Raw genomic sequence first — 25,000 nt, forward strand, 5'->3', positions numbered from 1 at the left:
AATGCATACAGGTGCTGTGTTCAGTGGATGATGACAGATCAGGAGGAGCAGGAGCTGGTGGTTGATGGCCATCAGCCCTCCCCCGATCCATCAAAGGGTGCCTACGCCACTTGGTGCTTGTTTCCCCCCTCCCCCTCTTTGAACCTGCTACGAAGCCCTTGTGGGGCTGCTGCTGCTGCTGGCAGTGGCTGCACAGGAAGCTTGAGGGGACAGAGAGAGAGAGAGAGAGAGAGAGTGGGAGAGCAAGTGGGCATGGGGCGGCTGGATGTGAAGGCGGGGATGCATGCATGCCCGCTCGCCTGGCTGCGTATGTACAGAGCAGAGCTCTTCCCTCCGACCTCAAGCCCAAGGGGGCGCGAGTGTGCATATCTTCCTCCCCAGGAGGGTGCAGCTTAGCTGCAGGGAGGAGATGGGGGGCGAAGGGCATCATCATCAGGCTCTCTGAGGCAGTGCCTTGGACTTGCCCCTCTCCGTACACAGGGCGTGTGGTGTCTGCACAGCCCCCAGACCCGGCGCCAAGGGCTGACGGGCGCGCGCGAGCGAGCCAAGCGAGGGCAAAAGGACTGGGAGAAGGGGGGTGTTCGGCCCGACCAAACAAGAATTTGCCAATCGACTTGGCCTCCGCAAGGGGATGGCCACATAGAGGCCCGAGGGGAAGCGGGCTGCCCTAGGGCAGGTGGTGGTGCTGAGAGGCTCCAAGGGGATGGCCACATAGAGGCCTGAGGGGAAGCGGGCTGCCCTAGGGCAGGTGGTGGTGGTGCTGAGAGGCTCCAAGGTGGGAGGGAGAGGCAGGGAGGGGTTAGCGCTCAGCCCTCCTCGCTCGGCCCCTTCCCCGTCGGATCGGCGCTCAGAGGGGCCGAGGTGGGAGGGAGAGGCATCGAGGGCGTTCAGCGCTCAGCCCTCCTCGCTCGGCCCCTTCCTCGTCGGATCGGCGCTCAGAGGGGCCGAGGTGGGAGGGAGAGGCATCGTCTGGTTCACACTCACTCCCTCCACACTCGGCCGTTTCCTCGTCGAATCGACGCTCAAGGCGGTCGAGAGTGGTGACTACAACGGTCTGGAGGTAGTGATCCAAGGTTTGAGCGCGCCTGGATGACGGTAGAACACGTCCTTCTAAGGGAAAATCGATATAAATCCTCGCGAGCCTGAATTAGGCCTGCCGAGAACCGTCGAGCCCCGCGGCTCACCCCTATATTTTACCATGGGGAAGGGACACCTTCCCCGACCGGTCCGAGGCGGTGCTGCGGTCCGGCCCTCCCCGAGCCCCGTGCATGTCGCAGGCGCCTGTAGGAGGGTGGCAGCACCCAGGCCGACCTCCCTCTCGGTCCTCCACACTCACACTCGGCCGGTTCCTCATCGAATCGACGCTGGGAGGCTCCAAGGTGGGAGGGGAGGCACGGAGGGGATAGCGCTCAGCCCTCCTGGCTCGGCCCCTTCCTCGTCGAATCGGCGCTCCGAGGGGCCGAGGTGGGAGGAGAGGCATGGAGGTTTAACCTGTTCAGCGCTCAGCCCTCCTCGCTCGGCCCCTTCCTCGTCGGATCGGCGCTCAGAGGGGCCGAGGTGGGAGGAGAGGCATCGAGGGCGTTCAGCACTCAGCCCTCCTCGCTCGGCCCCTTCCTCGTCGGATCGGCGCTCAGAGGGGCCGAGGTGGGAGGAGAGGCATCGAGGGCGTTCAGCGCTCAGCCCTCCTCGCTCGGCCCCTTCCTCGTCGAATCGGCGCTCCGAGGGGCCGAGGTGGGAGGAGAGGCATGGAGGTTTAACCTGTTCAGCGCTCAGCCCTCCTCGCTCGGCCCCTTCCTCGTCGGATCGGCGCTCAGAGGGGCCGAGGTGGGAGGAGAGGCATCGAGGGCGTTCAGCGCTCAGCCCTCCTCGCTCGGCCCCTTCCTCGTCGGATCGGCGCTCAGAGGGGCCGAGGTGGGAGGAGAGGCATCGAGGGCGTTCAGCGCTCAGCCCTCCTCGCTCGGCCCCTTCCTCGTCGGATCGGCGCTCAGAGGGGCCGAGGTGGGAGGAGAGGCATCGAGGGCGTTCAGCGCTCAGCCCTCCTCGCTCGGCCCCTTCCTCGTCGGATCGGCGCTCTGAGGGGCCGAGGTGGGAGGAGAGGCATCGAGGGCGTTCAGCGCTCAGCCCTCCTCGCTCGGCCCCTTCCTCGTCGGGTCGGCGCTCAGAGGGGCCGAGGTGGGAGGGAGAGGCATCGTCTGGTTCACACTCACTCCCTCCACACTCGGCCGTTTCCTCGTCGAATCGACGCTCAAGGCGGTCGAGAGTGGTGACTACAACGGTCTGGAGGTAGTGATCCAAGGTTTGAGCGCGCCTGGATGACGGTAGAACACGTCCTTCTAAGGGAAAATCGATATAAATCCTCGCGAGCCTGAATTAGGCCTGCCGAGAACCGTCGAGCCCCGCGGCTCACCCCTATATTTTACCATGGGGAAGGGACACCTTCCCCGACCGGTCCGAGGCGGTGCTGCGGTCCGGCCCTCCCCGAGCCCCGTGCATGTCGCAGGCGCCTGTAGGAGGGTGGCAGCACCCAGGCCGACCTCTCTCTCGATCCTCCGGCCGGTTCCTCATCGAATCGACGCTGGGAGGCCCCAAGGTGGGAGGGGAGGCATGGAGGGGAGTAGCACTCAGCCCTCCTGGCTCGGCCCCTTCCTCGTCGAATCGACGCTCCGAGGGGCCGAGGTGGGAGGAGAGGCATGGAGGTCATTCAGCACTCAGCCCTCCTCGCTCGGCCCCTTCCTCGTCGGATCGGCGCTCAGAGGGGCCGAGGTGGGAGGAGAGGCATGGAGGTCGTTCAGCCCTGAACCCTCCTCGCTCGGCCCCTTCCTCGCCGGATCGGCGCTCAGAGGGGCCGAGGTGGGAGGAGAGGCATCGAGGTCGTTCAGCACTCAGCCCTCCTCGCTCGGACCCTTCCTCGTCGGATCGACGCTCCGAGGGGCCGAGGTGGGAGGAGAGGCATGGAGGTCGTTCAGCACTCAGCCCTCCTCGCTCGGCCCCTTCCTCGTCGGATCGGCGCTCAGAGGGGCCGAGGCGGGAGGAGAGGCATCGAGGGTGTTCGGCACTCAGCCCTCCTCGCTCGGCCCCTTCCTCGTCGGATCGACGCTAAGAGGGGCCGTGGCGGGAGGAGAGGCATCGAGGTTTAACCTGTTCGGCACTCAGCCCTCCTCGCTCGGCCCCTTCCTCGTCGGATCGGCGCTCAGAGGGGCCGAGGTGGGAGGAGAGGCATCGCGGTTGTTCAGCCCTGAGCCCTCCTCGCTCGGCCCCTTCCTCGTCGGATCGGCGCTCAGAGGGGCCGAGGTGGGAGGAGAGGCATCGCGGTTGTTCAGCCCTGAGCCCTCCTCGCTCGGCCCCTTCCTCGTCGGATCGGCGCTCAGAGGGGCCGAGGTGGCAGGAGAGGCATGGAGGTTGTTCAGCCCTGAGCCCTCCTCGCTCGGCCCCTTCCTCGTCGGATCGGCGCTCAGAGGGGCCGAGGTGGGAGGAGAGGCATCGAGGGCGTTCAGCCCTGAGCCCTCCTCGCTCGGCCCCTTCCTCGTCGGATCGGCGCTCAGAGGGGCCGAGGTGGGAGGAGAGGCATCGTCTGGTTCACACTCATCCCCTCCACACTCGGCCGCTTCCTCGTCGAATCGACGCTGAAGAGGGTCGAGAGTGGTGACTACAACGGTCTGGAGGTAGTGATCCAAGGTTTTAGCGCGCCCCGATCAGGGTGGAACACGTCATTCTAAGGGGAAATCGATATAAATCCTCGCGAGGCTGAAGTAGGCCTGCCGAGAATTTTCGAGCCCCGCCGCTCACCCCTATATTTTACCAAGGGGAAGGGACCCCTTCCCCGACCGGTCCGAGGCGGTGCTGCGGTCCGGCCCTCCCCGAGCCCCGTGCATGTCGCAGGCGCCTGTAGGAGGGTGGCAGCACCCAGGCCGACCCCTCTCTCCATCCTCGACACTCACACTCGGCCGGTTCCTCATCGAACCGACGCTGAGAGGCTCCAAGGTGGGAGGGGAGCCATGGAGGGGACAGCACTCAGCCCTCCTGGCTCGGCCCCTTCCCCGTCGAATCGACGCTCCGAGGGGCCGAGGTGGGAGGAGAGGCATGGAGGTCTTTCAGCACTCAGCCCTCCTCGCTCGGCCCCTTCCTCGTCGGATCGGCGCTCATAGGGGCCGAGGTGGGAGGAGAGGCATCGAGGTCGTTCAGCACTCAGCCCTCCTCGCTCGGCCCCTTCCTCGTCGGATCGGCGCTCAGAGGGGCCGAGGTGGGAGGAGAGGCATCGAGGGCGTTCAGCGCTCAGCCCTCCTCGCTCGGCCCCTTCCTCGTCGGATCGGCGCTCAGAGGGGCCGAGGTGGGAGGAGAGGCATCGAGGTCGTTCAGCACTCAGCCCTCCTCGCTCGGCCCCTTCCTCGTCGGATCGGCGCTCAGAGGGGCCGAGGTGGGAGGAGAGGCATGGAGGTCGTTCAGCACTCAGCCCTCCTCGCTCGGCCCCTTCCTCGTCGGATGGGCGCTCAGAGGGGCCGAGGTGGGAGGAGAGGCATGGAGGTCGTTCAGCACTCAGCCCTCCTCGCTCGGCCCCTTCCTCGTCGGATCGGGGCTCAGACGGGCCGAGGTGGGAGGAGAGGCGTCGAGGTCGCTCAGCACTCAGCCCTCCTCGCTCGGCCCCTTCCTCGTCGGATCGGCGCTCAGAGGGGCCGAGGTGGGAGGAGAGGCATCGAGGGCGTTCAGCGCTCAGCCCCCCTCGCTCGGCCCCTTCCTCGTCGGATCGGCGCTCAGAGGGGCCGAGGTGGGAGGGAGAGGCATCGTCTGGTTCACACTCACTCCCTCCGCACTCGGCCGTTTCCTCGTCGAATCGACGCTGAAGAGGGTCGAGAGTGGTGACTACAACGGTCTGGAGGTAGTGATCCAAGGTTTTAGCGCGCCTCGATCAGGGTGGAACACGTCATTCCAAGGGGAAACCGATAAAATCCTCGCGAGCCTGAATTAGGCCTGCCGAGAACCGTCGAGCCCCGCGGCTCACCCCTATATTTTACCAAGGGGAAGGGACCCCTTCCCCGACCGGTCCGAGGCGGTGCTGCGGTCCGGCCCTCCCCGAGCCCCGTGCATGTCGCAGGCGCCTGTAGGAGGGTGGCAGCACCCAGGCCGAACCCTCTCTCGACCCTCCACACTCACACTCGGCCGGTTCCTCATCGAATCGACGCTGAGAGGCTGCAAGGTGGGAGGGGAGGCATGGAGGGGATAGCACTCAGCCCTCCTCGCTCGGCCCCTTCCTCGTCGAATCGGCGCTCCGAGGGGCCGAGGTGGGAGGAGAGGCACCGAGGGTGTTCAGCACTCAGCCCTCCTCGCTCGGCCCCTTCCTCGTCGGACCGGCGCTCATAGGGGCCGAGGTGGGAGGAGAGGCATCGAGGTCGTTCAGCACTCAGCCCTCCTCGCTCGGCCCCTTCCTCGTCGGACCGGCGCTCAGAGGGGCGCCGAGGTGGGAGGAGAGGCATCGAGGGTGTTCAGCACTCAGCCCTCCTCGCTCGGCCCCTTCCTCGTCGGATCGGCGCTCAGAGGGGCCGAGGTGGGAGGAGAGGCACGGAGGGTGTTCAGCACTCAGCCCTCCTCGCTCGGCCCCTTCCTCGTCGGATCGGCGCTCAGAGGGGCCGAGGTGGGAGGAGAGGCATGGAGGTTTAACCTGTCCAGCACTCAGCCCGCCTCGCTCGGCCCCTTCCTCGTCGGATCGACGAGCTTGGGAGGGTCGAAGGCGGGAGAGGAGGCCGTGAGCCCGTTCACCCTCTCCCTCCGCGCTGGACCCCTTCCACAGGGGATCCCAGCTCGGGAGGGTCGGAGGCGGGAGAGGAGGCCGCGAGCCCGCCCACCCTGTCCCTCCGCGCTGGACCCCTTCCACAGGGGACCCCAGCCCGGCGGGGTGTCCGGAAATTGGGAGAGGAGGCCGTGAGTCTCCCTCTTCCTCACCGCTGAACCCCTTCCACAGGGGATCCCAGCTTGGGAGGGTCGAAGGCGGGAGGGGAGGCCGTGAGCCCGTTCACCCTCTCCCTCTGCGCTGGACCCCTTCCACAGGGGATCCCAGCTCGGGGGGGTCGAAAGCGGGAGGGCAGGCCGTGAGCCCGTCCACCACCCTCTCCCTCTCCCTCGCTGCTGGGCCCCTTCCACAGGGGATCCCGGCTTGGGAGGGTCGGAGGTGGCCAAACCGAGGGTCGATTTTTCGACTTGGGTGCGGCTACAACCCGGGAGGTCTCCTGAACCCCGGGAGTTAATGCTGCTCTTTCTCGCGAACGGCGATGGGGGCGGCAAAAAATTCACTTTGGGGGCGGCTGTGCCCAGGATTTAATCAAGGAAGGGGGTCCCCAGGCAGACGGACCCCCTTCCAGGCCAGAGCAGCCCGAGCGCACTGTAGCGGTTCAGCGGTGGGTCTCGGGGAGTTGTACCCCGCCACTGGACAGGGCCCCGGGCCACCACTCCTCCGCCTCAGTGCAGGGAGCTGGCATGGTCGAGGGGCCAGAGCGCTGGGAGGGCAGAGTGTGCCCGCGCCATTCCCTGCGCCTCCAACACTCCGGAGCTGAGCTGCAGCGAAGGAGTGGCCTGTGGAGTAGCGGGAGAGATCAGGCAGTCGTCCCGTTGGCACACAAGCCCTGCCCCTCAGCGTAGTGCAGTGCAGGCATGCGTGGCTCGGCCTCTGGCTGTGTGGGGAGAGTGTGCTCGCGCCCCTCCCCTCCGCCTGTGATCGTCCGGAGCTCTGCTGATGCTGCAGCAGCACCAGCGATGGAGTCGGACGTGGAGCAGCGGAGAGGATCATGGGGTCATCTCGTCGGCACAGAAGCTCTCCCCCTCGGTGCAGGGCAGTGCAGGTGAGCATAGCTCGGCCTCCGGCCGTGTGGGGAGAGTGTGCCCGTGCCCTTCCCTCCGCCTCGACCCCTCTAGAGCTGAGCAGCAGCAGCGGAGGAGCAGAGGGGGTGATCGTGGCGTCGGCACACAAGCTCTTCCCCTCAAGTGCAGGGCAGTGCAGGTGAGCGTGGCTCGGCCTCTGGCCGTACGGGGAGAGTGTGCCCGTGCCCTTCCCTCCGCCTCGACCCCTCTAGAGCTGAGCAGCAGCAGCAGCAGCAGAGGAGGAGGAGCAGAGGAGGTGATCGTGGGGTCGGCACACAAGCTCTTCCCCTCAAGTGCAGGGCAGTGCAGGTGAGCGTGGCTCGGCCTCTGGCCGTACGGGGAGAGCGTGCCCGTGCCCTTCCCTCCGCCTCGACCCCTCTAGAGCTGAGCAGCAGTAGCAGCAGCAGCAGCAGCAGCAGAGGAGGTGATCGTGGGGTCGGCACACAAGCTCTTCCCCTCAAGTGCAGGGCAGTGCAGGTGAGCGTGGCTCGGCCTCTGGCCGTACGGGGAGAGTGTGCCCGTGCCCTTCCCTCCGCCTCGAGCCCTCTAGAGCTGAGCAGCAGCAGCAGCAGCAGCAGCAGCAGCGGAGGAGGAGCAGAGGAGGTGATCGTGGGGTCGGCACACAAGCTCTTCCCCTCAAGTGCAGGGCAGTGCAGGTGAGCGTGGCTCGGCCTCTGGCCGTACGGGGAGAGTGTGCCCGTGCCCTTCCCTCCGCCTCGACCCCTCTAGAGCTGAGCAGCAGCAGCAGCAGCAGCAGAGGAGGAGGAGCAGAGGAGGTGATCGTGGGGTCGGCACACAAGCTCTTCCCCTCAAGTGCAGGGCAGTGCAGGTGAGCGTGGCTCGGCCTCTGGCCGTACGGGGAGAGTGTGCCCGTGCCCTTCCCTCCGCCTCGAGCCCTCTAGAGCAGCAGCAGCAGAGGAGGTGATCGTGGGGTCGGCACACAAGCTCCTCCCCTCGGTGCAGGGCAGTGCAGGTGAGCGTGGCTCGGCCTCTGGCCGTACGGGGAGAGTGTGCCCGTGCCCTTCCCTCCGCCTCGACCCCTCTAGAGCTGAGCAGCAGCAGCAGAGGAGGCGTTCGTGGGGTCAGCACACGAGCCCTTTCCCCTCGGTGCAGGGCAGTGCAGGTGAGCGTGGCTCGGCCTCTGGCCGTACGGGGAGAGTGTGCCCGTGCCCTTCCCTCCGCCTCCAGCCCTCTAGAGCTGAGCAGCAGCAGCAGCAGAGGAGGTGAACGTGGGGTCGGCACACAAGCTCTTCCCCTCGGTGCAGGGCAGTGCAGGTGAGCGTGGCTCGGCCTCTGGCCGTACGGGGAGAGTGTGCCCGCGCCCTTCCCTTCGCCTCGAGCCCTCCAGAGCTGAGCAGCAGCAGCGGAGGAGCAGAGGAGGTGATCGTGGGGTCGGCACACAAGCTCTTCCCCTCAAGTGCAGGGCAGTGCAGGTGAGCGTGGCTCGGCCTCTGGCCGTACGGGGAGAGTGTGCCCGTGCCCTTCCCTCCGCCTCGAGCCCTCTAGAGCTGAGCAGCAGCAGCAGCAGCAGCAGCAGCAGCAAAGGAGGAGGACACGGGGTAGTGGAGGTGATCGTGGGGTCGGCCCACAAGCTCCTCCCCTCGGTGCAGGTGAGCGTGGCTCGGCCTCTGGCCGCGTGGGGAGAGTGTGCCCGCGCCCTTCCCTCCGCCTCCAACGCTCCAGAGCCGAGCACCGGCCAAGGAGTAGCAGTCCATGGAGCAACGAGAGGGAACGGGGGCGGTGGCACGCGAGCTCCTGGCCCACCCCGGTGCAGCGCAGGGCATGCATCGCTCGTCCTGTGGCCGTGGGCGGGGGAGTGTTCCCGTGCCGTCCGCACGCTGGGCCCGGCCCTCCTCCCGCTTACTGCAGGCAGGACACTGTCCTGGGGTAGTGGGGGGGCGGCGGGCGAGGCCGTGACCCCGACGGACGGTTCACCCCCTTCCTCCGCGCTCGGGCCCTTCCACAGGGGATCCAAGCTTGGGGGGGTCGAGGAGGCCGAACCGGGGGTCGGATTCCCGACTTGGGTGCGGCCCCTTCCCGTTGAAATGCCAGGCCCCGAGGAGTTTCTACCGCTCTCTCCCCCGAACGCGGGAAGGGGCCCAAAAATAAACTTTTTTCGGGGCTGTGCCCGGGATTTTACCGAGGAAGAGGGACCCCTTCCTACCCGGCAGTGTCGGCAGAGCAGGCCGGGCGTGCTGCAGTGGTTCAGCGGTGGGTCTCGGAGGCTGAGCCTCCGCCGCTGGACAGGGCCCCGGGCCGCCCCTCCCCCCGCCTCAGTGCAGGGAGCCGGTGTGGTCGAGGGGCCGGGAGAGCAGAGTGTGCCCGAGCCCTTCCCTCTCCGCCTCCGCCTCCGGCCCTCCCGAGCGGCGCTGAGCTGCAGCAAAGGAGTGGCCCATGGGGCAGTGAGAGTGGGATTGTGGGGCCATCTGGCTGGCACAAAAGCTCGTCCCGTCAGTGCAGGGCAGTGCAGGTGCGCAAAGCTGGGCCTCTGGCCGTACGGGGAGAGTGTTCCCGTGCCCTTCCCTCCGCCTCTGGCCCTCTAGAGCTGAGCAGCAGCAGCAGCAGCAGCAGCAGCAGAGGAGGTGATTGTTGGGTCGGCACACAAGCTCTTCCCCTCAAGGGCAGGGCAGTGCAGGTGAGCGTGGCTCGGCCTCTGGCCGTACGGGGAGAGTGTGCCCGTGCCCTTCCCTCCGCCTCGAGCCCTCTAGAGCTGAGCAGCAGCAGCAGCAGCAGCAGCAGCAGCAGCGAAGGAGGAGGACACGGGGCAGTGGAGGTGATCGTGGGGTCGGCACACAAGCTCCTCCCCTCGGTGCAGGTGAGCGTGGCTCGGCCTCTGGCCGTGTGGGGAGAGTGTGCCCGCGCCCTTCCCTCCGCCTCGAGCCCTCTAGAGCTGAGCAGCAGCAGCAGCAGCAAAGGAGGAGGACACGGGGTAGTGGAGGTGATCGTGGGGTCGGCCCACAAGCTCCTCCCCTCGGTGCAGGTGAGCGTGGCTCGGCCTCTGGCCGTGTGGGGAGAGTGTGCCCGCGCCCTTCCCTCCGCCTCCAACGCTCCAGAGCCGAGCACCGGCCAAGGAGTAGTAGTCCATGGAGCAACGAGAGGGAACGGGGGCGGTGGCACGCGAGCTCCTGGCCCACCCCGGTGCAGCGCAGGGCATGCATCGCTCGTCCTGTGGCCGTGGGCGGGGGAGTGTTCCCGTGCCGTCCGCACGCTGGGCCCGGCCCTCCTCCCGCTTACTGCAGGCAGGACACTGTCCTGGGGTAGTGGGGGCGGCGGGCGAGGCCGTGACCCCGACGGACGGTTCACCCCCTTCCTCCGCGCTCGGGCCCTTCCACAGGGGATCCAAGCTTGGGGGGGTCGAGGGAGGCCGAACCGGGGGTCGGATTCCCGACTTGGGTGCGGCCCCTTCCCGTTGAAATGCCAGGCCCCGAGGAGTTTCTACCGCTCTCTCCCCCGAACGCGGGAAGGGGGCCCAAAAATAAACTTTTTTCGGGGCTGTGCCCGGGATTTTACCGAGGAAGAGGGACCCCTTCCTACCCGGCAGTGTCGGCAGAGCAGGCCGGGCGTGCTGCAGTGGTTCAGCGGTGGGTCTCGGAGGCTGAGCCTCCGCCGCTGGACAGGGCCCCGGGCCGCCCCTCCCCCGCCTCAGTGCAGGGAGCCGGTGTGGTCGAGGGGCCGGGAGAGCAGAGTGTGCCCGAGCCCTTCCCTCTCCGCCTCCGCCTCCGGCCCTCCCGAGCGGCGCTGAGCTGCAGCAAAGGAGTGGCCCATGGGGCAGTGAGAGTGGGATTGTGGGGCCATCTGGCTGGCACAAAAGCTCGTCCCGTCAGTGCAGGGCAGTGCAGGTGCGCAAAGCTGGGCCTCTGGCCGTACGGGGAGAGTGTTCCCGTGCCCTTCCCTCCGCCTCTGGCCCTCTAGAGCTGAGCAGCAGCAGCAGCAGCAGAGGAGGTGATTGTTGGGTCGGCACACAAGCTCTTCCCCTCAAGGGCAGGGCAGTGCAGGTGAGCGTGGCTCGGCCTCTGGCCGTACGGGGAGAGTGTGCCCGTGCCCTTCCCTCCGCCTCGAGCCCTCTAGAGCTGAGCAGCAGCAGCAGCAGCAGCAGCAGCAGCAGCGAAGGAGGAGGACACGGGGCAGTGGAGGTGATCGTGGGGTCGGCACACAAGCTCCTCCCCTCGGTGCAGGTGAGCGTGGCTCGGCCTCTGGCCGTGTGGGGAGAGTGTGCCCGCGCCCTTCCCTCCGCCTCGAGCCCTCTAGAGCTGAGCAGCAGCAGCAGCAGCAAAGGAGGAGGACACGGGGTAGTGGAGGTGATCGTGGGGTCGGCCCACAAGCTCCTCCCCTCGGTGCAGGTGAGCGTGGCTCGGCCTCTGGCCGTGTGGGGAGAGTGTGCCCGCGCCCTTCCCTCCGCCTCCAACGCTCCAGAGCCGAGCACCGGCCAAGGAGTAGTAGTCCATGGAGCAACGAGAGGGAACGGGGGCGGTGGCACGCGAGCTCCTGGCCCACCCCGGTGCAGCGCAGGCATGCATGGCTCGTCCTGTGGCCGTGGGCGGGGGAGTGTTCCCGTGCCGTCCGCACGCTGGGCCCGGCCCTCCTCCCGCTCAGTGCAGGCAGGACACTGTCCTGGGGTAGTGGGGGCGGCGGGCGAGGCCGTGACCCCGACGGACGGTTCACCCCCTTCCTCCGCGCTCGGGCCCTTCCACAGGGGATCCAAGCTTGGGGGGGTCGAGGGAGGCCAAACCGGGGGTCGGATTCCCGACTTGGGTGCGGCCTCTTCCCGTTGAAATGCCAGGCCCCGAGGAGTTTCTACCGCTCTCCCCCGAACGCGGGAAGGGGGCCCAAAAATAAACTTTTTTCGGGGCTGTGCCCGGGATTTTACCGAGGAAGAGGGACCCCTTCCTACCCGGCAGTGTCGGCAGAGCAGGCCGGGCGTGCTGCAGTGGTTCAGCGGTGGGTCTCGGAGGCTGAGCCTCCGCCGCTGGACAGGGCCCCAGGCCGCCCCTCCCCCGCCTCAGTGCAGGGAGCCGGTGTGGTCGAGGGGCCGGGAGAGCAGAGTGTGCCCGAGCCCTTCCCTCTCCGCCTCCGCCTCCGGCCCTCCCGAGCGGCGCTGAGCTGCAGCAAAGGAGTGGCCCATGGGGCAGTGAGAGTGGGATTGTGGGGCCATCTGGCTGGCACAAAAGCTCTTCCCGTCAGTGCAGGGCAGTGCAGGTGCGCAAAGCTGGGCCTCTGGCCGTACGGGGAGAGTGTTCCCGTGCCCTTCCCTCCGCCTCTGGCCCTCTAGAGCTGAGCAGCAGCAGCAGCAGCAGCAGCAGCAGAGGAGGTGATTGTTGGGTCGGCACACAAACTCTTCCCCTCGGTGCAGGGCAGTGAAGGTGAGCGTGGCTCGGCCTCTGGCCGTACGGGGAGAGTGTGCCCGTGCCCTTCCCTCCGCCTCGAGCCCTCTAGAGCTGAGCAGCAGCAGCAGCAGCAGCAGCGAAGGAGGAGGACACGGGGCAGTGGAGGTGATCGTGGGGTCGGCCCACAAGCTCCTCCCCTCGGTGCAGGTGAGCGTGGCTCGGCCTCTGGCCGTGTGGGGAGAGTGTGCCCGCGCCCTTCCCTCCGCCTCCAACGCTCCAGAGCCGAGCACCGGCCAAGGAGTAGCAGTCCATGGAGCAACGAGAGGGAACGGGGGCGGTGGCACGCGAGCTCCTGGCCCACCCCGGTGCAGCGCAGGCATGCATGGCTCGTCCTGTGGCCGTGGGCGGGGAGTGTTCCCGTGCCGTCCGCACGCTGGGCCCGGCCCTCCTCCCGCTCAGTGCAGGCAGGACACTGTTCTGGGGGAGTGGGGGCGGCGGGCGAGGCCGTGACCCCGACGGACGGTTCACCCCCTTCCTCCGCGCTCGGCCCCTTCCACAGGGGATCCAAGCTTGGGGGGGTCGAGGGAGGCCAAACCGGGGGTCGGATTCCCGACTTGGGTGCGGCCTCTTCCCGTTGAAATGCCAGGCCCCGAGGAGTTTCTACCGCTCTCTCCCCCGAACGGGGGAAGGGGGCCCAAAAATAAACTTTTTTCGGGGCTGTGCCCGGGATTATACCAAGGAAGAGGGACCCCTTCCTACCCGGCAGTGTCGGCAGAGCAGGCCGGGCGTGCTGCAGTGGTTCAGCGGTGGGTCTCGGAGGCTGAGCCTCCGCCGCTGGACAGGGCCCCGGGCCGCCCCTCCCCCGCCTCAGTGCAGGGAGCCGGTGTGGTCGAGGGGCCGGGAGAGCAGAGTGTGCCCGAGCCCTTCCCTCTCCGCCTCCGCCTCCGGCCCTCCCGAGCGGCGCTGAGCTGCAGCAAAGGAGTGGCCCATGGGGCAGTGAGAGTGGGATTGTGGGGCCATCTGGCTGGCACAAAAGCTCTTCCCGTCAGTGCAGGGCAGTGCAGGTGTGCAAAGCTGGGCCTTTGGCCGTGTGGGGAGAGAGTGCCTGTGCCCTTCCCTCCGCCTCCAACCCTCCGGAGCCGAGCAGAAGCGAAGGAGTGGGCCACTGGAGCAGCGAGAGAGGGATCGTTGGGTGGCACATCAGCTCTGCCCCTCGGTGCATTGTAAGTCCTATGAGCAGGGCGCATCGGCCGGCCCTCGCCTGCGTGGGGACGGACTGAGGTCGGAGGAGAAGGCCCGGGTGGTGTTCGGGCGTCCGTCCATTGCCGTTGCCGGAGGAGGGGCCTCCCCGTACGCTGCGTGCTGTGCGTGGGTCGGGTTCCTTGGCTGGTCTCGGCACGATTCTGGCATGCCGCCCATTTCCCGGGGGCACAAAGCGGCTGGGAGCTGTCTGACGAGGGCTCCGGCCGCCTGTGCTGCCGCCAGGGAAGCTCGGGGCTGGCGCAACCTACTTTCGCTGGTCAAGTGCACATGCCAGTGGGTCGATGGGGTCCCGGGAAGCCGGAGGTCCGACGGGTCACACCGAACGACTGACCGGCTTGCCGCCACCGGCTGCCTAGGGTGTGCAGACCCGAGGGACTCTCTCTACGGGGAAACCCACGAATAGGGAGAATGCCCGGGAGCCGGAGGGGTCAGAGGGCAGAGTGTGGCTGTGCCTTTCCCTCCGCCTCCTAGACCCACCCTCCGGAGCCGAGCACCGGCAAAGGGGGGTCTGGGCTTACCAAGACGGATCGTGGGGTCGGTCCGCAGCAGGGGCTCCTCTGGCTCTCGGTGCAGTGTGAGTATCGAGTGCCGGAAGGGCTCACCATACCCGCGTGGCTCTCCTCCGTTTTCAGAGGCGGGTGGTGGCCAACGGGGAGAGAAGACAGAAGGGGTGGGGCGGGCGGCTCTCAGAACCAAGGGCTTGCCTAACCTAACCCCAAGACAGGGAGCGACCTGGGTAGCGGGGTCGGCTCTCCGAGTGCAACCTAACCTTGAGGAAGAGAGAGTGAGCGGCCCTTCAGTGGGTGGCTGGCTCTGTGTTGGCCAGTTCTTCTGGCGGGCGGACGATAGTCGAAGGAGAGGGCCCGGGTGGTGTTCGGGCGTCCGTCCATTGCCGTTACCGGAATAGGAGGAGGGGCCTCCCCGCACCCTGTGCGGGGGGGAAACTTCTCCGGCTGGTTTCGGCATGGCTCTGGCACGCCGCCTGACTCCCGGGGGCACAACGCGGCCGGGTGCTTTCAGTCGAGGGCCCCGGCTGCCTGTGCTACTGTCAGGGGGAGAGGCCGGCGCTTAAGAAAAGAGAAAACCAGGTCCACGAAGCACATGCCAGTGGGTCGACGAGGTCCCGGGAAGCCGGAGGTCCGACGGTCACACCGAACGACTAACCGGCTTGCCGTCGTCGACTGCCTAGGGTGTGCAGACCTGAGGGACTCTCTCTACGGGGAAACCCACGAATAGAGAGAATGCCCAGCTACAGGTGAGAGGGCAGGCAGCGGGAGAAGAAGAAGGTCCACTTCTGCTGCTGAATGTGCCCTTGTCATGGGAGTCTGTGGTGGTGGTGGCTGAGGAGAAGCCATCCTCATCATCAGCTCCTGCCTGATATCGAATGCCATTGCGGGAGGGCTCACTTGACTCCTGTGTGAGGTCTTGGCCCCCCATGGCTGTTGTGTCTTACAGTGAATTGGACCAGTGAGTGAGTGAGCGAGCAGAGAGGGCCGCCACTACTACTCTAATTAGGCGCAGGCTGTGAGGGGAGAGTATTGTGTGCTGGGGTGGTGTTGCATGCTGGTTGTACTGCAGGTGATGACGACGAAATGTTTGTCACAAGTGCTGCATCAACAACGACAACGGCAGAAGCAACTGGTACCACAGACACAGACACCCCCAACCAGCCTAGGCGCAAATCCAAGCTATTACTCCGTATATAGCTACCTGGTTGATCCTGCCAGTAGTCATATGCTTGTCTCAAAGATTAAGCCATGCATGTGTAAGTACAAGCCTATGCAAGGTAAAACCGCGAATGGCTCATTAAAACAGCTATGTTTCATTGGATCTGTACCCAATTACTTGGATAACTGTGGTAATTCTAGAGCTAATACATGCACACAGAGTCCCTGACCGAGAGGGAAGGGCGCTTTTATTAGTTTAAAACCGGTCGGCGGATCTCGGTCCGTAACCTGCCTGTGGTGAATCTGGATAACTTTGAGCTGAGCGCACAGTCTCCGCACTGGCGCCGCATCTTTCAAGTGTCTGCCTTATCAGCTTTCGATTGTAGGTTATGCGCCTACAATGGCTATAACGGGTAACGGGGAATCAGGGTTCGATTCCGGAGAGGGAGCCTGAGAAACGGCTACCACATCCAAGGAAGGCAGCAGGCACGCAAATTACCCACTCCCGGCCTGGGGAGGTAGTGACGAAAAATAACGATGTGAGACTCATCCGAGGCCTCACAATCGGAATGAGTACACTTTAAATCCTTTAACGAGGATCTATTGGAGGGCAAGTCTGGTGCCAGCAGCCGCGGTAATTCCAGCTCCAATAGCGTATATTAAAGTTGTTGCGGTTAAAAAGCTCGTAGTTGGACTACAGTTCCGGACTGACGGTACACCTCCCGGTGTCTACTGTCACGCTCCGAACAGCCTGGTATTTAACAGTCCAGGCCCCGCTGGCTCGCCCGGGGTGCTCTTCATCGAGTGTCCCGAGTGGCTGGCAAGTTTACTTTGAAAAAATTAGAGTGCTCAGAGCAGGCTACATGAATGGCCTAAATGTCTATGCATGGAATAATGGAATAGGACCTCGGTTCTATTTTGTCGGTTTTCCTCGGAACCCGAGGTAATGACTAATAGAAACAGGCGGGGGCATTCGTATTGCGACGCTAGAGGTGAAATTCTTGGACCGTCGCAGGACGAACTACTGCGAAAGCATTTGCCAAGGATGTTTTCATTAATCAAGAACGAAAGTTAGAGGTTCGAAGGCGATCAGATACCGCCCTAGTTCTAACCATAAACGATGCTGACCAGCGATCCGTTGGCGTTATTCCCATGACCCAGCGGGCAGCTTCCGGGAAACCAAAGTCTTTGAGTTCCGGGGAAGTATGGTTGCAAAGCTGAAACTTAAAGGAATTGACGGAAGGGCACCACCAGGAGTGGAGCCTGCGGCTTAATTTGACTCAACACGGGAAATCTCACCAGGCCCGGACACCGGAAGGATTGACAGATTGAGAGCTCTTTCTCGATTCGGTGGGTGGTGGTGCATGGCCGTTCTTAGTTGGTGGAGCGATTTGTCTGGTTAATTCCGATAACGAACGAGACTCTGGCCTATTAACTAGTCGACGGATCTCCATTAATTGGTGTCCAGTTCGCAACTTCTTCTTAGAGGGATAAGTGGCAATTCTAGCTGCACGAGATTGAGCAATAACAGGTCTGTGATGCCCTTAGATGTTCTGGGCCGCACGCGCTACACTGAAGGGATCAGCGTGTTTTCCCCCTCCGAGAGGAGCGGGTAACCCGTTCAAACCCCTTCATGATAGGGATTGGGGCTTGCAATTGTTTCCCATGAACGAGGAATTCCCAGTAAGCGCAAGTCATCAGCTTGCGTTGATTACGTCCCTGCCCTTTGTACACACCGCCCGTCGCTACTACCGATTGAATGATTTAGTGAGGACTTTGGACTGGCGCCCTTGGATGCCTTGCTTCCCTTCACTGGGAGTGGGTGCCTCGGGCTGACGGAAAGATGTCCAAACTTGATCATTTAGAGGAAGTAAAAGTCGTAACAAGGTTTCCGTAGGTGAACCTGCGGAAGGATCATTACCAGTTGGATGGATGGAAGGAAGGACTCCTCCTCCCACTCCTAATAACAACAACTATACTTCATTGAGGGTTGCCTTGGGAGGAGATGATGGTGGTTCATTCACATCAGACTCGGCAAGCACACCCCCGTGATGGCAGAAGAGGGAAAAAAAGAGAGAGAGAGAGAGAGAGAGAGAGAGAGATACAGAGAGAGGATGTGTGGAGAGATGTAGGAGGTCGAAGGACAGAAGACACAGTGCCAAAGTAACTGGCTCCTGGTCGTCCGCCTCCTCCTCCTCCTCCTCCTCCTCCTCCTCCTCCTCCTCTCCTCGTTCTTGCCATCAGTTCCCCCCCCCTACTGTGCGTTCCCGGCACCCAACAGCATACCCTACTCCCTAAATAGAGCAAAGGGAGAAGGAAGACCAACAGCCCTTCTCGAGCACCCAGCGCACACATGCATATACACACGTATCTGTATTATCCTCCTGCTGCTGCTGCTCTCCTTGTCCTCCTCCTGAGGATTCCCATCCCCCTGCTGCTGCTGCTGCTGCTGCTGCTGCTGCTGGTGCAGAGGTAAGATGGGATGAGAGGGGGAGGGAGAGAGAGAGGATGGGTGTCAATAAAGCACCGTGCTAAGGGGAAGGAGAAGGAAGAGCAAGCCCATCTCGAACGTCAGCTAATGATGATGTGGGCTGCTGTACTTGTTACTATGGAGGCAGAGGCCCACCTCCTATGACACTAGTATCATGTGCCACCCTCTGCCGGCGCGCGCTCTCTCTCTACGTCTCCCACCGTTGGTTGGGCGAGTAGCCAGCAGAGGCAGCCAGAGCCGGAGAAAGGTGGCGTCGGTTGATACGTCTGGTGGTGTCGGTCCCTATTCCTAGTGACGAGAGAGGAAAAGCCTGGTCGGGTGCATCCCGCAGGCAGCACGAAACCTCTTCTACCAAGGTCAGCCGTGAGTGACACCTCACTGGCTCTGTCTGGAAACCTAAGAATTGTGCGACATGGACCTGGCAAGTCCGAGATCGCTTCTTCTCCCAAACTGTGACACAACTCTTAACGGGGGATCACTTGGCTCGTGGGTCGATGAAGACCGCAGCGAACTGCGAGTCGGTATGTGATACGCATTTTCAGATACATCGACAAGTCGAACGCACATTGCGGTGGCTTGCCCCGTAGGGTAGCCGCCACTCCTGGACGAGGGTCATACAAGGCCTCTAACAACACGCTGGTGAGAACCGGCAATGGGCTAACTAGCCGCGAGAGGGGCGACTTGGGGCTACGTCAACAATTGACTGTCTTTCGGGCAGAGCCCCAAGGAGCCGACAAGACATTCCTCTCAGCCTTGGGGATTCGCAGTGCCGCCCCCACCGGGCTCTGCTGCGTTCCTTCAAAACCAACCCATTGATATAACCTGTCACTGGGGAGGGCGTCGTCGTCGTTGTCCTTGTGTGTCCGTGCAGGCATGCATGGTGACGGTCGGCCCCACCCTCCCCATCAAGCAAGGGACTGAACACTGGGAGATCTGTAAGGCGATTTAAAGAAGCTCTCAGGGGGCCGAACAGTGTTCTGGAGAGGCTGGGGTGTAGCACCGGGACTACCGTTTCATTTCCACACCGTCCACTCTTCTCCTACCCAGGGGTAGAGGAGACGCGGTGCTCGACATTGTGACTAAAACAAGTCGGTGCACCGCCGGAGGTGGAGTCAAGGTGGGACTTGGAAAGGAACCAAGGTGAGGCAGGCAGGCAGGAAGGAAGGCAGGCAGGTGGGACAGAGGATGCAGTTTGACCTGTCTTCTTCCCGCTCTCCTCCTCCTCCCCCTGCTCTTGCTCTCACCTCCTTTGTCCCAAGTGACGCACAGCCCGACATGGTTCATTTTTTCCTCTCTTCTGTGCCGTCGGAGTGCTCATCATGGGGTCTCCGACAGAAGGGACGAAGGGTGCTCTGCGGCCTACTACCACCACCAGTACTGAGGTCTGCTCTGTGGAGTCGAGGAGCAACATGTTACCTTGACGAGGGTGGTCCTGTGGTGGGTGGGTGGGTGGGTCCGTGGAGAGGGGATGCTGTAGTGAGTGGATCACTGTCCTGCTGACCCTGTGCTGCTGCTGCTGCTGCTCCTGCTGCTGCTGCTGCTGCTGTTGTCTTTGGCTGGCCCCAGGCCAGTCTGGTCGACAGTAATGGGACTGATTGGTCCCGATAGCTCAGTCAGATGGTCAGTCAGTGTGTCAGTCACCCCTTGTGTAACCGGGTGGGAACTCGGCTCCGAGGAGGAGCAAGAAGAGTTAGCCGGGTACACGTGCACACCCTTATCGTCGTCCGAGGAGCCCGTGGCTCTCGTTTGGCGGCACAGGAGCAAGAGACGAATGACCGGGCGTGCGCGCTCCACTGACCCCGAGAACGGTAGTGGAACGGGAAGTGGACAGGTAGAGGCAGGTGGAGAAGTTGGCCGCGAAGGTAGTCTGTTTTGGGTTATAGAATATACCCGGCCGACCTTTGCTGTGCTCTCTCCCTTCTGTGCTCGTCCCTTTGACTTGAGTGATGGGTGATAAGAAAGACAACCAAGGGCCTCCGGGACCCACTGCAATCCGCCCTCCCCCCCCCCTCCCTGCGCCTCCTCACCGCAAAAGCAGCTGCCGCCAGCGTGCCAATGACCACCGTAGTCGGCGGCAGGCAGGGGCGGCTGCTGCTGCTGCTGCTGCTGCAGCAGGCGGTGGGGAGAGCCTCGGGTCCGCTCGGGTCTGAATCGAACCGTGGCGGTCCCCGAGGAACGGCGTGCGTGGCGCGCCGCCGGGGGCTGGGGGTGGTGTACGGGAAGGCTAGAGGCAAGAGAAGTGGAAAGGGTGGTAACAACGCTGCAGCAGCCTGCTGCTGCTGCTGCTTATGCTGTTGTGCGTGTCAGACGGCTGCCTGATGCATCCCTCACTCCTTGCTTCTGTCGGTCCACAGAGAACCGACACCTACCAGTACTTGGCATTTGCAAGGGTCTGGTTGTCGCGTTGGCCAAGTCAGTGAGCAGACTGCCGGCTCCTCCCCTCTCGCCCCTCGTCGTGGGGGAGAGAAGAAGAAGAAGAAGAAGGAGGAGGAGGAGGAGAACTCGTTTCTCCTTGTCCCGCACTGCTCATTGGCGGTCACCAACAAGCCTTTTGAAGTGGCCCTCGTTGCCAACTGCAGCGCCCGGAGAGGAGGAGGAGGAGGAGGCTTCTTGTTCTCCTCCTTTCTCTAGAGGAACTGCAGGAGGAGGACTCAACGAGGGCCCGGCGGAGGCGCCAGATGTTCGCCGTTGTCGTGACGGCCTGGAGTAGCCCGCACGCAGAGGCCCGAGCTCCTTGAGGGTCCCGAGTAGTGTGGGTGAAACTTGAAGTCTGGCTGACGTGAGGAGTCGTGCGTGCCCGATGATGATGGGGATCGGGCAAGGCGCTTCCTCGATGATTGTTGTACGTACTGGGGGCGGGGGAAGCCCTGACAACACGAACGAGCTTGTGGAAGCTGGTTGCTGCCGGTACAAGTGGTGGTGGTGTCGGTAAGTGTCGGGTGAGAAAAGCAGTTAGTTGATTTGCTGCTGCTGGTGCCGGTGCTGCTGCTTTAGATGCCTTCTTCACGCAGGCGGCAGCAGCAGCATTGAGCCCCAAAAGAGAAGCAGCAGCAGCAGCTGCCCACCCTACCGAGAAGAAGTACTTTGGAACGAGCAGTGCCATAGTAGTACCGATGCCACCGGAGAGCCACAAAGCAACAGCAAAGTGTAGTTAGTGGAGGGTGTTACCTTGCCAGTACCAAACAATAATCACTCTTGGTCACGACCTCGTCCCAGGAGAGATCACCCGCCAAATTTAAGCATATTAATAAGCGGAGGAAAAGAAACCAACAGGGATTCCCTTAGTAAGGGCGACTGAACCGGGAAGAGCCCAGCGCATAACCTCGAACCCTCACTGAGGCGTCCTCGAGGGGTGTTGCGTTTCAGAGGGTCCAGCACGCCGACCATTCTCGCCTAAGTCTCGTTTGAAAGCGGCTCATTACCCAAGGAGGGTGATAGGCCCGTATGGCGACTCACCCGTGAGGGATACCTTGGTCGGCGGAAAGGGCTTTTCTGTAGAGTCAGGTTGCTTGAAACTGCAGCCTAAAGCAGGTGGTAAACTCCATCTAAGGCTAAATATGACCACGAGACCGATAGCGAACAAGTACCGTGAGGGAAAGTTGAAAAGAACTTTGAAGAGAGAGTTCAATAGTACGTGAAACCGTTAAGAGCCTAAACGGGTGGAACTCGTAGATCGAAATGAGGGGATTCAGCTCGATGGCGTCGGCTGGGCCGAGAGGTCCGCCTGGTAAGTGACGCCCGCGCGTTCGGCGTTCGCGCCGGCGCGGGCCCGCCTCCGGTTTCTCACGCCGGCGCCGGAGGGCGTATTTCTCCTCGAAGTAGATTGCCGCAGCCATTGCCGGGGACGTCGAAGGCCCGGGCGGATTGGTACCTCGCCGTGCCCCCTTCTGCCGCCCTTCCCCTCCTCGGGGAGGTAGCGGGGCTGGGCGGGCGGCGGGGGAAACCCCCGGTGACAAAATACCCTGACTGCCCTGCGATGGTTTAATGAGTGGCGAGGGGGCCGCTGGGTGAGGGTCGCGGGAGTGCCCGCGACCGTGCGGTCTCCCTCTGCGGTAATGGCTAAGTCGGTGGACCACCCGCCCCGTCTTGAAACACGGACCAAGGAGTTCAACATGTGTGCGAGTCATTGGGTGCACTAAACCCAGAGGCGAAATGAAAGTGAGACACTGCGGGGGGCCTCGCCCCTCCCCTCTCCTCCTCCGACTCTTCCCCCCCTGTCCTGTTCTTCTTCTCCCGAAGGAGGCTGCGGCGGGGCCCAGGGCAGGTCGGCTGGCTGGCGGGGAGGCGGCCGGGGTCTCCTGGGGCTGATCCCTCGGCCACGCAGCACGCCCGGCTCCCTTGGAAGGGGCGACGAGGGGGTGAGTCCCTTTCCCTCCTCTCCTCCGACCTCGGTTTTGGCGTCCGGCGGCGTGCGGTGGCCCTCGCCCGAGTGCTCCGGGGCGCACGCGGCGGCGGTCGTCGTCGTCCTCCTCTCTGAGGGGCGCGCGGCCGCCGCGCCCAACGCGTGGACACGCTCTCCGGTGTCGGGGGGGCGCAAGCCCGGGACTTGCCGTATCGGCCCTCCGCGGAGGGGCGGGCTCGGGGGGGCGGATACCCGCCTCCCTCCCGTTTTCCACCTGCGGCAGGTGCCGGCAAGTACCTTGAGCAGATATGTTGAGACCCGAAAGATGGTGAACTATGCCTGGCCAGGATGAAGCCAGAGGAAACTCTGGTGGAGGTCCGGAGCGATTCTGACGTGCAAATCGATCGTCAGAGCTGGGTATAGGGGCGAAAGACTAATCGAACCATCTAGTAGCTGGTTCCCTCCGAAGTTTCCCTCAGGATAGCTGGCACTCGTACATGAGTTTCATCCGGTAAAGCGAATGATTAGAGGTCTTGGGGACGAAACGTCCTCAACCTATTCTCAAACTTTAAATGGGTGAGTGTCTGGGCTTTCTTGAAAGACGGGGCGCGGCGGCCTTCCAAAAGCCGCTGGCGCCGCCGTCCACGACTGAAGCTCCAGAGCCAAATCACTGAGTGCCTAGTGGGCCAATTTTGGTAAGCAGAACTGGCGCTGTGGGATGAACCAAATGTCGAGTTAAGGGGCCTAAATGAATGCTCATAGAACCCAAGAAAGGTGTTGGTTGCTATAGACAGCAGGACGGTGGCCATGGAAGTTGGAATCCGCTAAGGAGTGTGTAACAACTCACCTGCCGAAGCAACTAGCCCTTAAAATGGTATGGCGCTCAAGCATTCTCCCGATACTCGACCGCCGGTGGCACAACAGGCTTCGCCACGCAAGTCTTTAAGCCCCGGTGAGTAGGAGGGCGCGGTGGTGAGCGTTGAAGGTTTCGGCGTGAGCCGGACTGGAGCCGCCACTGGTGCAGATCTTGGTGGTAGTAGCAACTAATCGAGAGAGACTCCCTTGTAGGCCGATGTGGAGAAGGGTTCCATGTGAACATCAATTGGACATGGATCAGTCGCTCCTGAGCCCAAGGCTAACGCCTTGTACCACGTCGAGCGGTAACGGCTTCAGACGACCAGCCAGTTCCAAGCAGCGCAGCTGGCGATCTCCCCCCCCTCCATAGGCGCATTCATTCCCGTCTTTCCAATTGATGACTGACGGTGACGAACGCCACAAGCAGCTGGAGAAACAGCCGAGAAGGGCCAAAAGCAGCAGCAGCAGCTTGAAGAAGCAGCACCAGAGGCGAAGAAGCACAGAGGGCGCAGGGTGTGCGTGGCCGCTTAATGAGGCTGGTGGGCTGCGGTTGTAGTGACCGCAGTGGCAGCAGCGGTGGCATAGCTATCCTTGTTGTTCTCGGTGTGGTTGCCGGTGGTGCAGCGGCTGTGGCCGTGGCTGCCGCTGTCGGCGTCATCGTATTACGTCGCGTGCGTTGCGTGCGAGCACGCGACGGCGCGACGCGACGGAGGCGCAGGGGGTGGTCTGCCGCCCGGGCAGAAACACAGAGGGGGGGCCGAGTACGGCTCCTCCTCCACCGGGGCGTTGGCACCCGGCACGATCGATAGAGGCGTAGCAGCACCCATCGTCCTCCTCTGCTAATGACGACCATGGTCAGGAGGAGAGGCACTTGCCCTCGCCTTCGGGCGCAAGCACTCGGTGGCTGTGCGGCGCCCGGCGGGTGAGGGGACTAGTAGTTGGAGCGGCATTGCATCAGTGGCAGCCTCACCACCAGCATCATCAGCAGGTTCGGGGTCGGTTTCGGTGGGGGCGCAGTCACAGCGCCGTCCGCTGGCCCTCTCTCCACCTGTCTGACTGCTGTAACCGGTGTACAGGGCTGCCCGTGGCATCTGTTTCTCCATGGAGCGATGCCCGTGCAGGAACCCCGCTGCTCCGCGAATCCCACCGCAAGGTGTGCCTGGTGCTGCCGGTCTCGTGCCACTTAATGAAAAGAAACCTGCCCACTACTACTGCTGCTGCTGCTGCTGCTAGCTGCAGCGGCGGCGGTGGTGGTGGTGGTGGCAGGGGTGCCTGCATCCCTTCCCTGTGGCACATACGCAACGGTGTGTCACCTGCTCTGCTCCTCTCCGCGCGCTCCCCGCCGTTGTCGGCGGTGGCGGCGGCGGCGGCGATGGTGGCAGTAGTAGCAGCGGGGAAGGGAGACTGGTTGCTCACTACTGGACGAATTCCTCCCAGGCGCCCGTGGCCGTGGCCTTCCCTGCCCCCTTGCTAAGCTCTGAAGGCAGTAGGGGCTTGTTCAAAGGAAGGGGGGACGGAAGAGCGGCGGTTTGGCCCGTATCTATCTGTCTGTCTGTCAGGCTGAGTTCAGGCCCGATACACGTGGCGGGAGGCGTGCGTGTTCTGGGGCGCGCACGAAAGTCTGTTTGAAACCCGGGTCCCATATTGTCCCGCGGCGGGTGCCCATCTCTTCGGGGTCACTGAGCATACGTCACGGGACAGCCGCGGCCCGCAGTTACCCGTTGGGAGTTCGTTGGCGAAAGGGGATACGGTTAAGATTCCGTAACTTAGACCTGGAAGATCCACACCGCACGTCGGTGTGGAAAAGCAGGGACCTGGCAACGGGAAAAAGCCTGCGGATACCGGCGGAGGTCCGGGAAAGAGTTTTCTTTTCTGTTTTAGGCGCCGTGGCCCTGGAAGCCACTCGCAGTGAGAAAGGGCAATGGTAACACGGCTGCCGTAGAGCGCCGCAGGTGGGTGGCGTCCCGTGCTCCTCCGCCGGGCCTTGAAAACGCATGTGCTGAGTAACCTGCTGGGTGAACCAGTCCCCCAGGGCTGGGACGGACCCATTTTCGGGCTAATGCGTACCCATATCCGCATCTGGTCTCCAAGGTATGTAGCCTCTGGTCGATAGATTAATGTAGGTAAGGGAAGTCGGCAAATTAGATCCGTAACTTCGGGATAAGGATTGGCTCTGAGGGTCGGGTCAGTCGGGCCTGTGCTGGAAGCGGAG

General features: G+C 63.5%; 1 protein-coding gene and 3 non-coding genes across 4 annotated transcripts in view; all 4 read left to right on the top strand.

The window, feature by feature from the left end:
• Positions 1 to 6,773: 6,773 nt before the first annotated feature.
• On the top strand, positions 6,774 to 8,305 carry LOC145389739 (uncharacterized). Its single transcript, XM_080264929.1, has 2 exons — positions 6,774 to 6,985; positions 7,626 to 8,305. The coding sequence occupies exons 1-2, from the start codon at positions 6,774 to 6,776 to the stop codon at positions 8,071 to 8,073; spliced, it is 660 nt and encodes a 219-aa protein (XP_080121055.1). The 3' UTR covers positions 8,074 to 8,305.
• A 6,835-nt stretch (positions 8,306 to 15,140) lies between these two features.
• On the top strand, positions 15,141 to 17,020 carry LOC145389741 (small subunit ribosomal RNA). The gene has a single exon (XR_013895510.1). It is a non-coding gene; the product is annotated as a small subunit ribosomal RNA (ribosomal RNA).
• A 1,030-nt stretch (positions 17,021 to 18,050) lies between these two features.
• On the top strand, positions 18,051 to 18,206 carry LOC145389746 (5.8S ribosomal RNA). The gene has a single exon (XR_013895514.1). It is a non-coding gene; the product is annotated as a 5.8S ribosomal RNA (ribosomal RNA).
• A 2,587-nt stretch (positions 18,207 to 20,793) lies between these two features.
• Positions 20,794 to 25,000, top strand: part of LOC145389742 (large subunit ribosomal RNA) — a 6,531-nt gene continuing 2,324 nt past the window's right edge. Inside the window, exon 1 of the ribosomal RNA XR_013895511.1 lies at positions 20,794 to 25,000. This exon is cut by the window's right edge and continues 2,324 nt beyond it. This is a non-coding gene — a ribosomal RNA (large subunit ribosomal RNA).

Source organism: Coenobita brevimanus, unplaced genomic scaffold (assembly GCF_032717465.1).
Source record: "Coenobita brevimanus isolate Jiangsu-jjx unplaced genomic scaffold, ASM3271746v2 jjx.HiC_scaffold_1993, whole genome shotgun sequence".
NCBI classification, from domain to species: domain Eukaryota; kingdom Metazoa; phylum Arthropoda; class Malacostraca; order Decapoda; family Coenobitidae; genus Coenobita; species Coenobita brevimanus.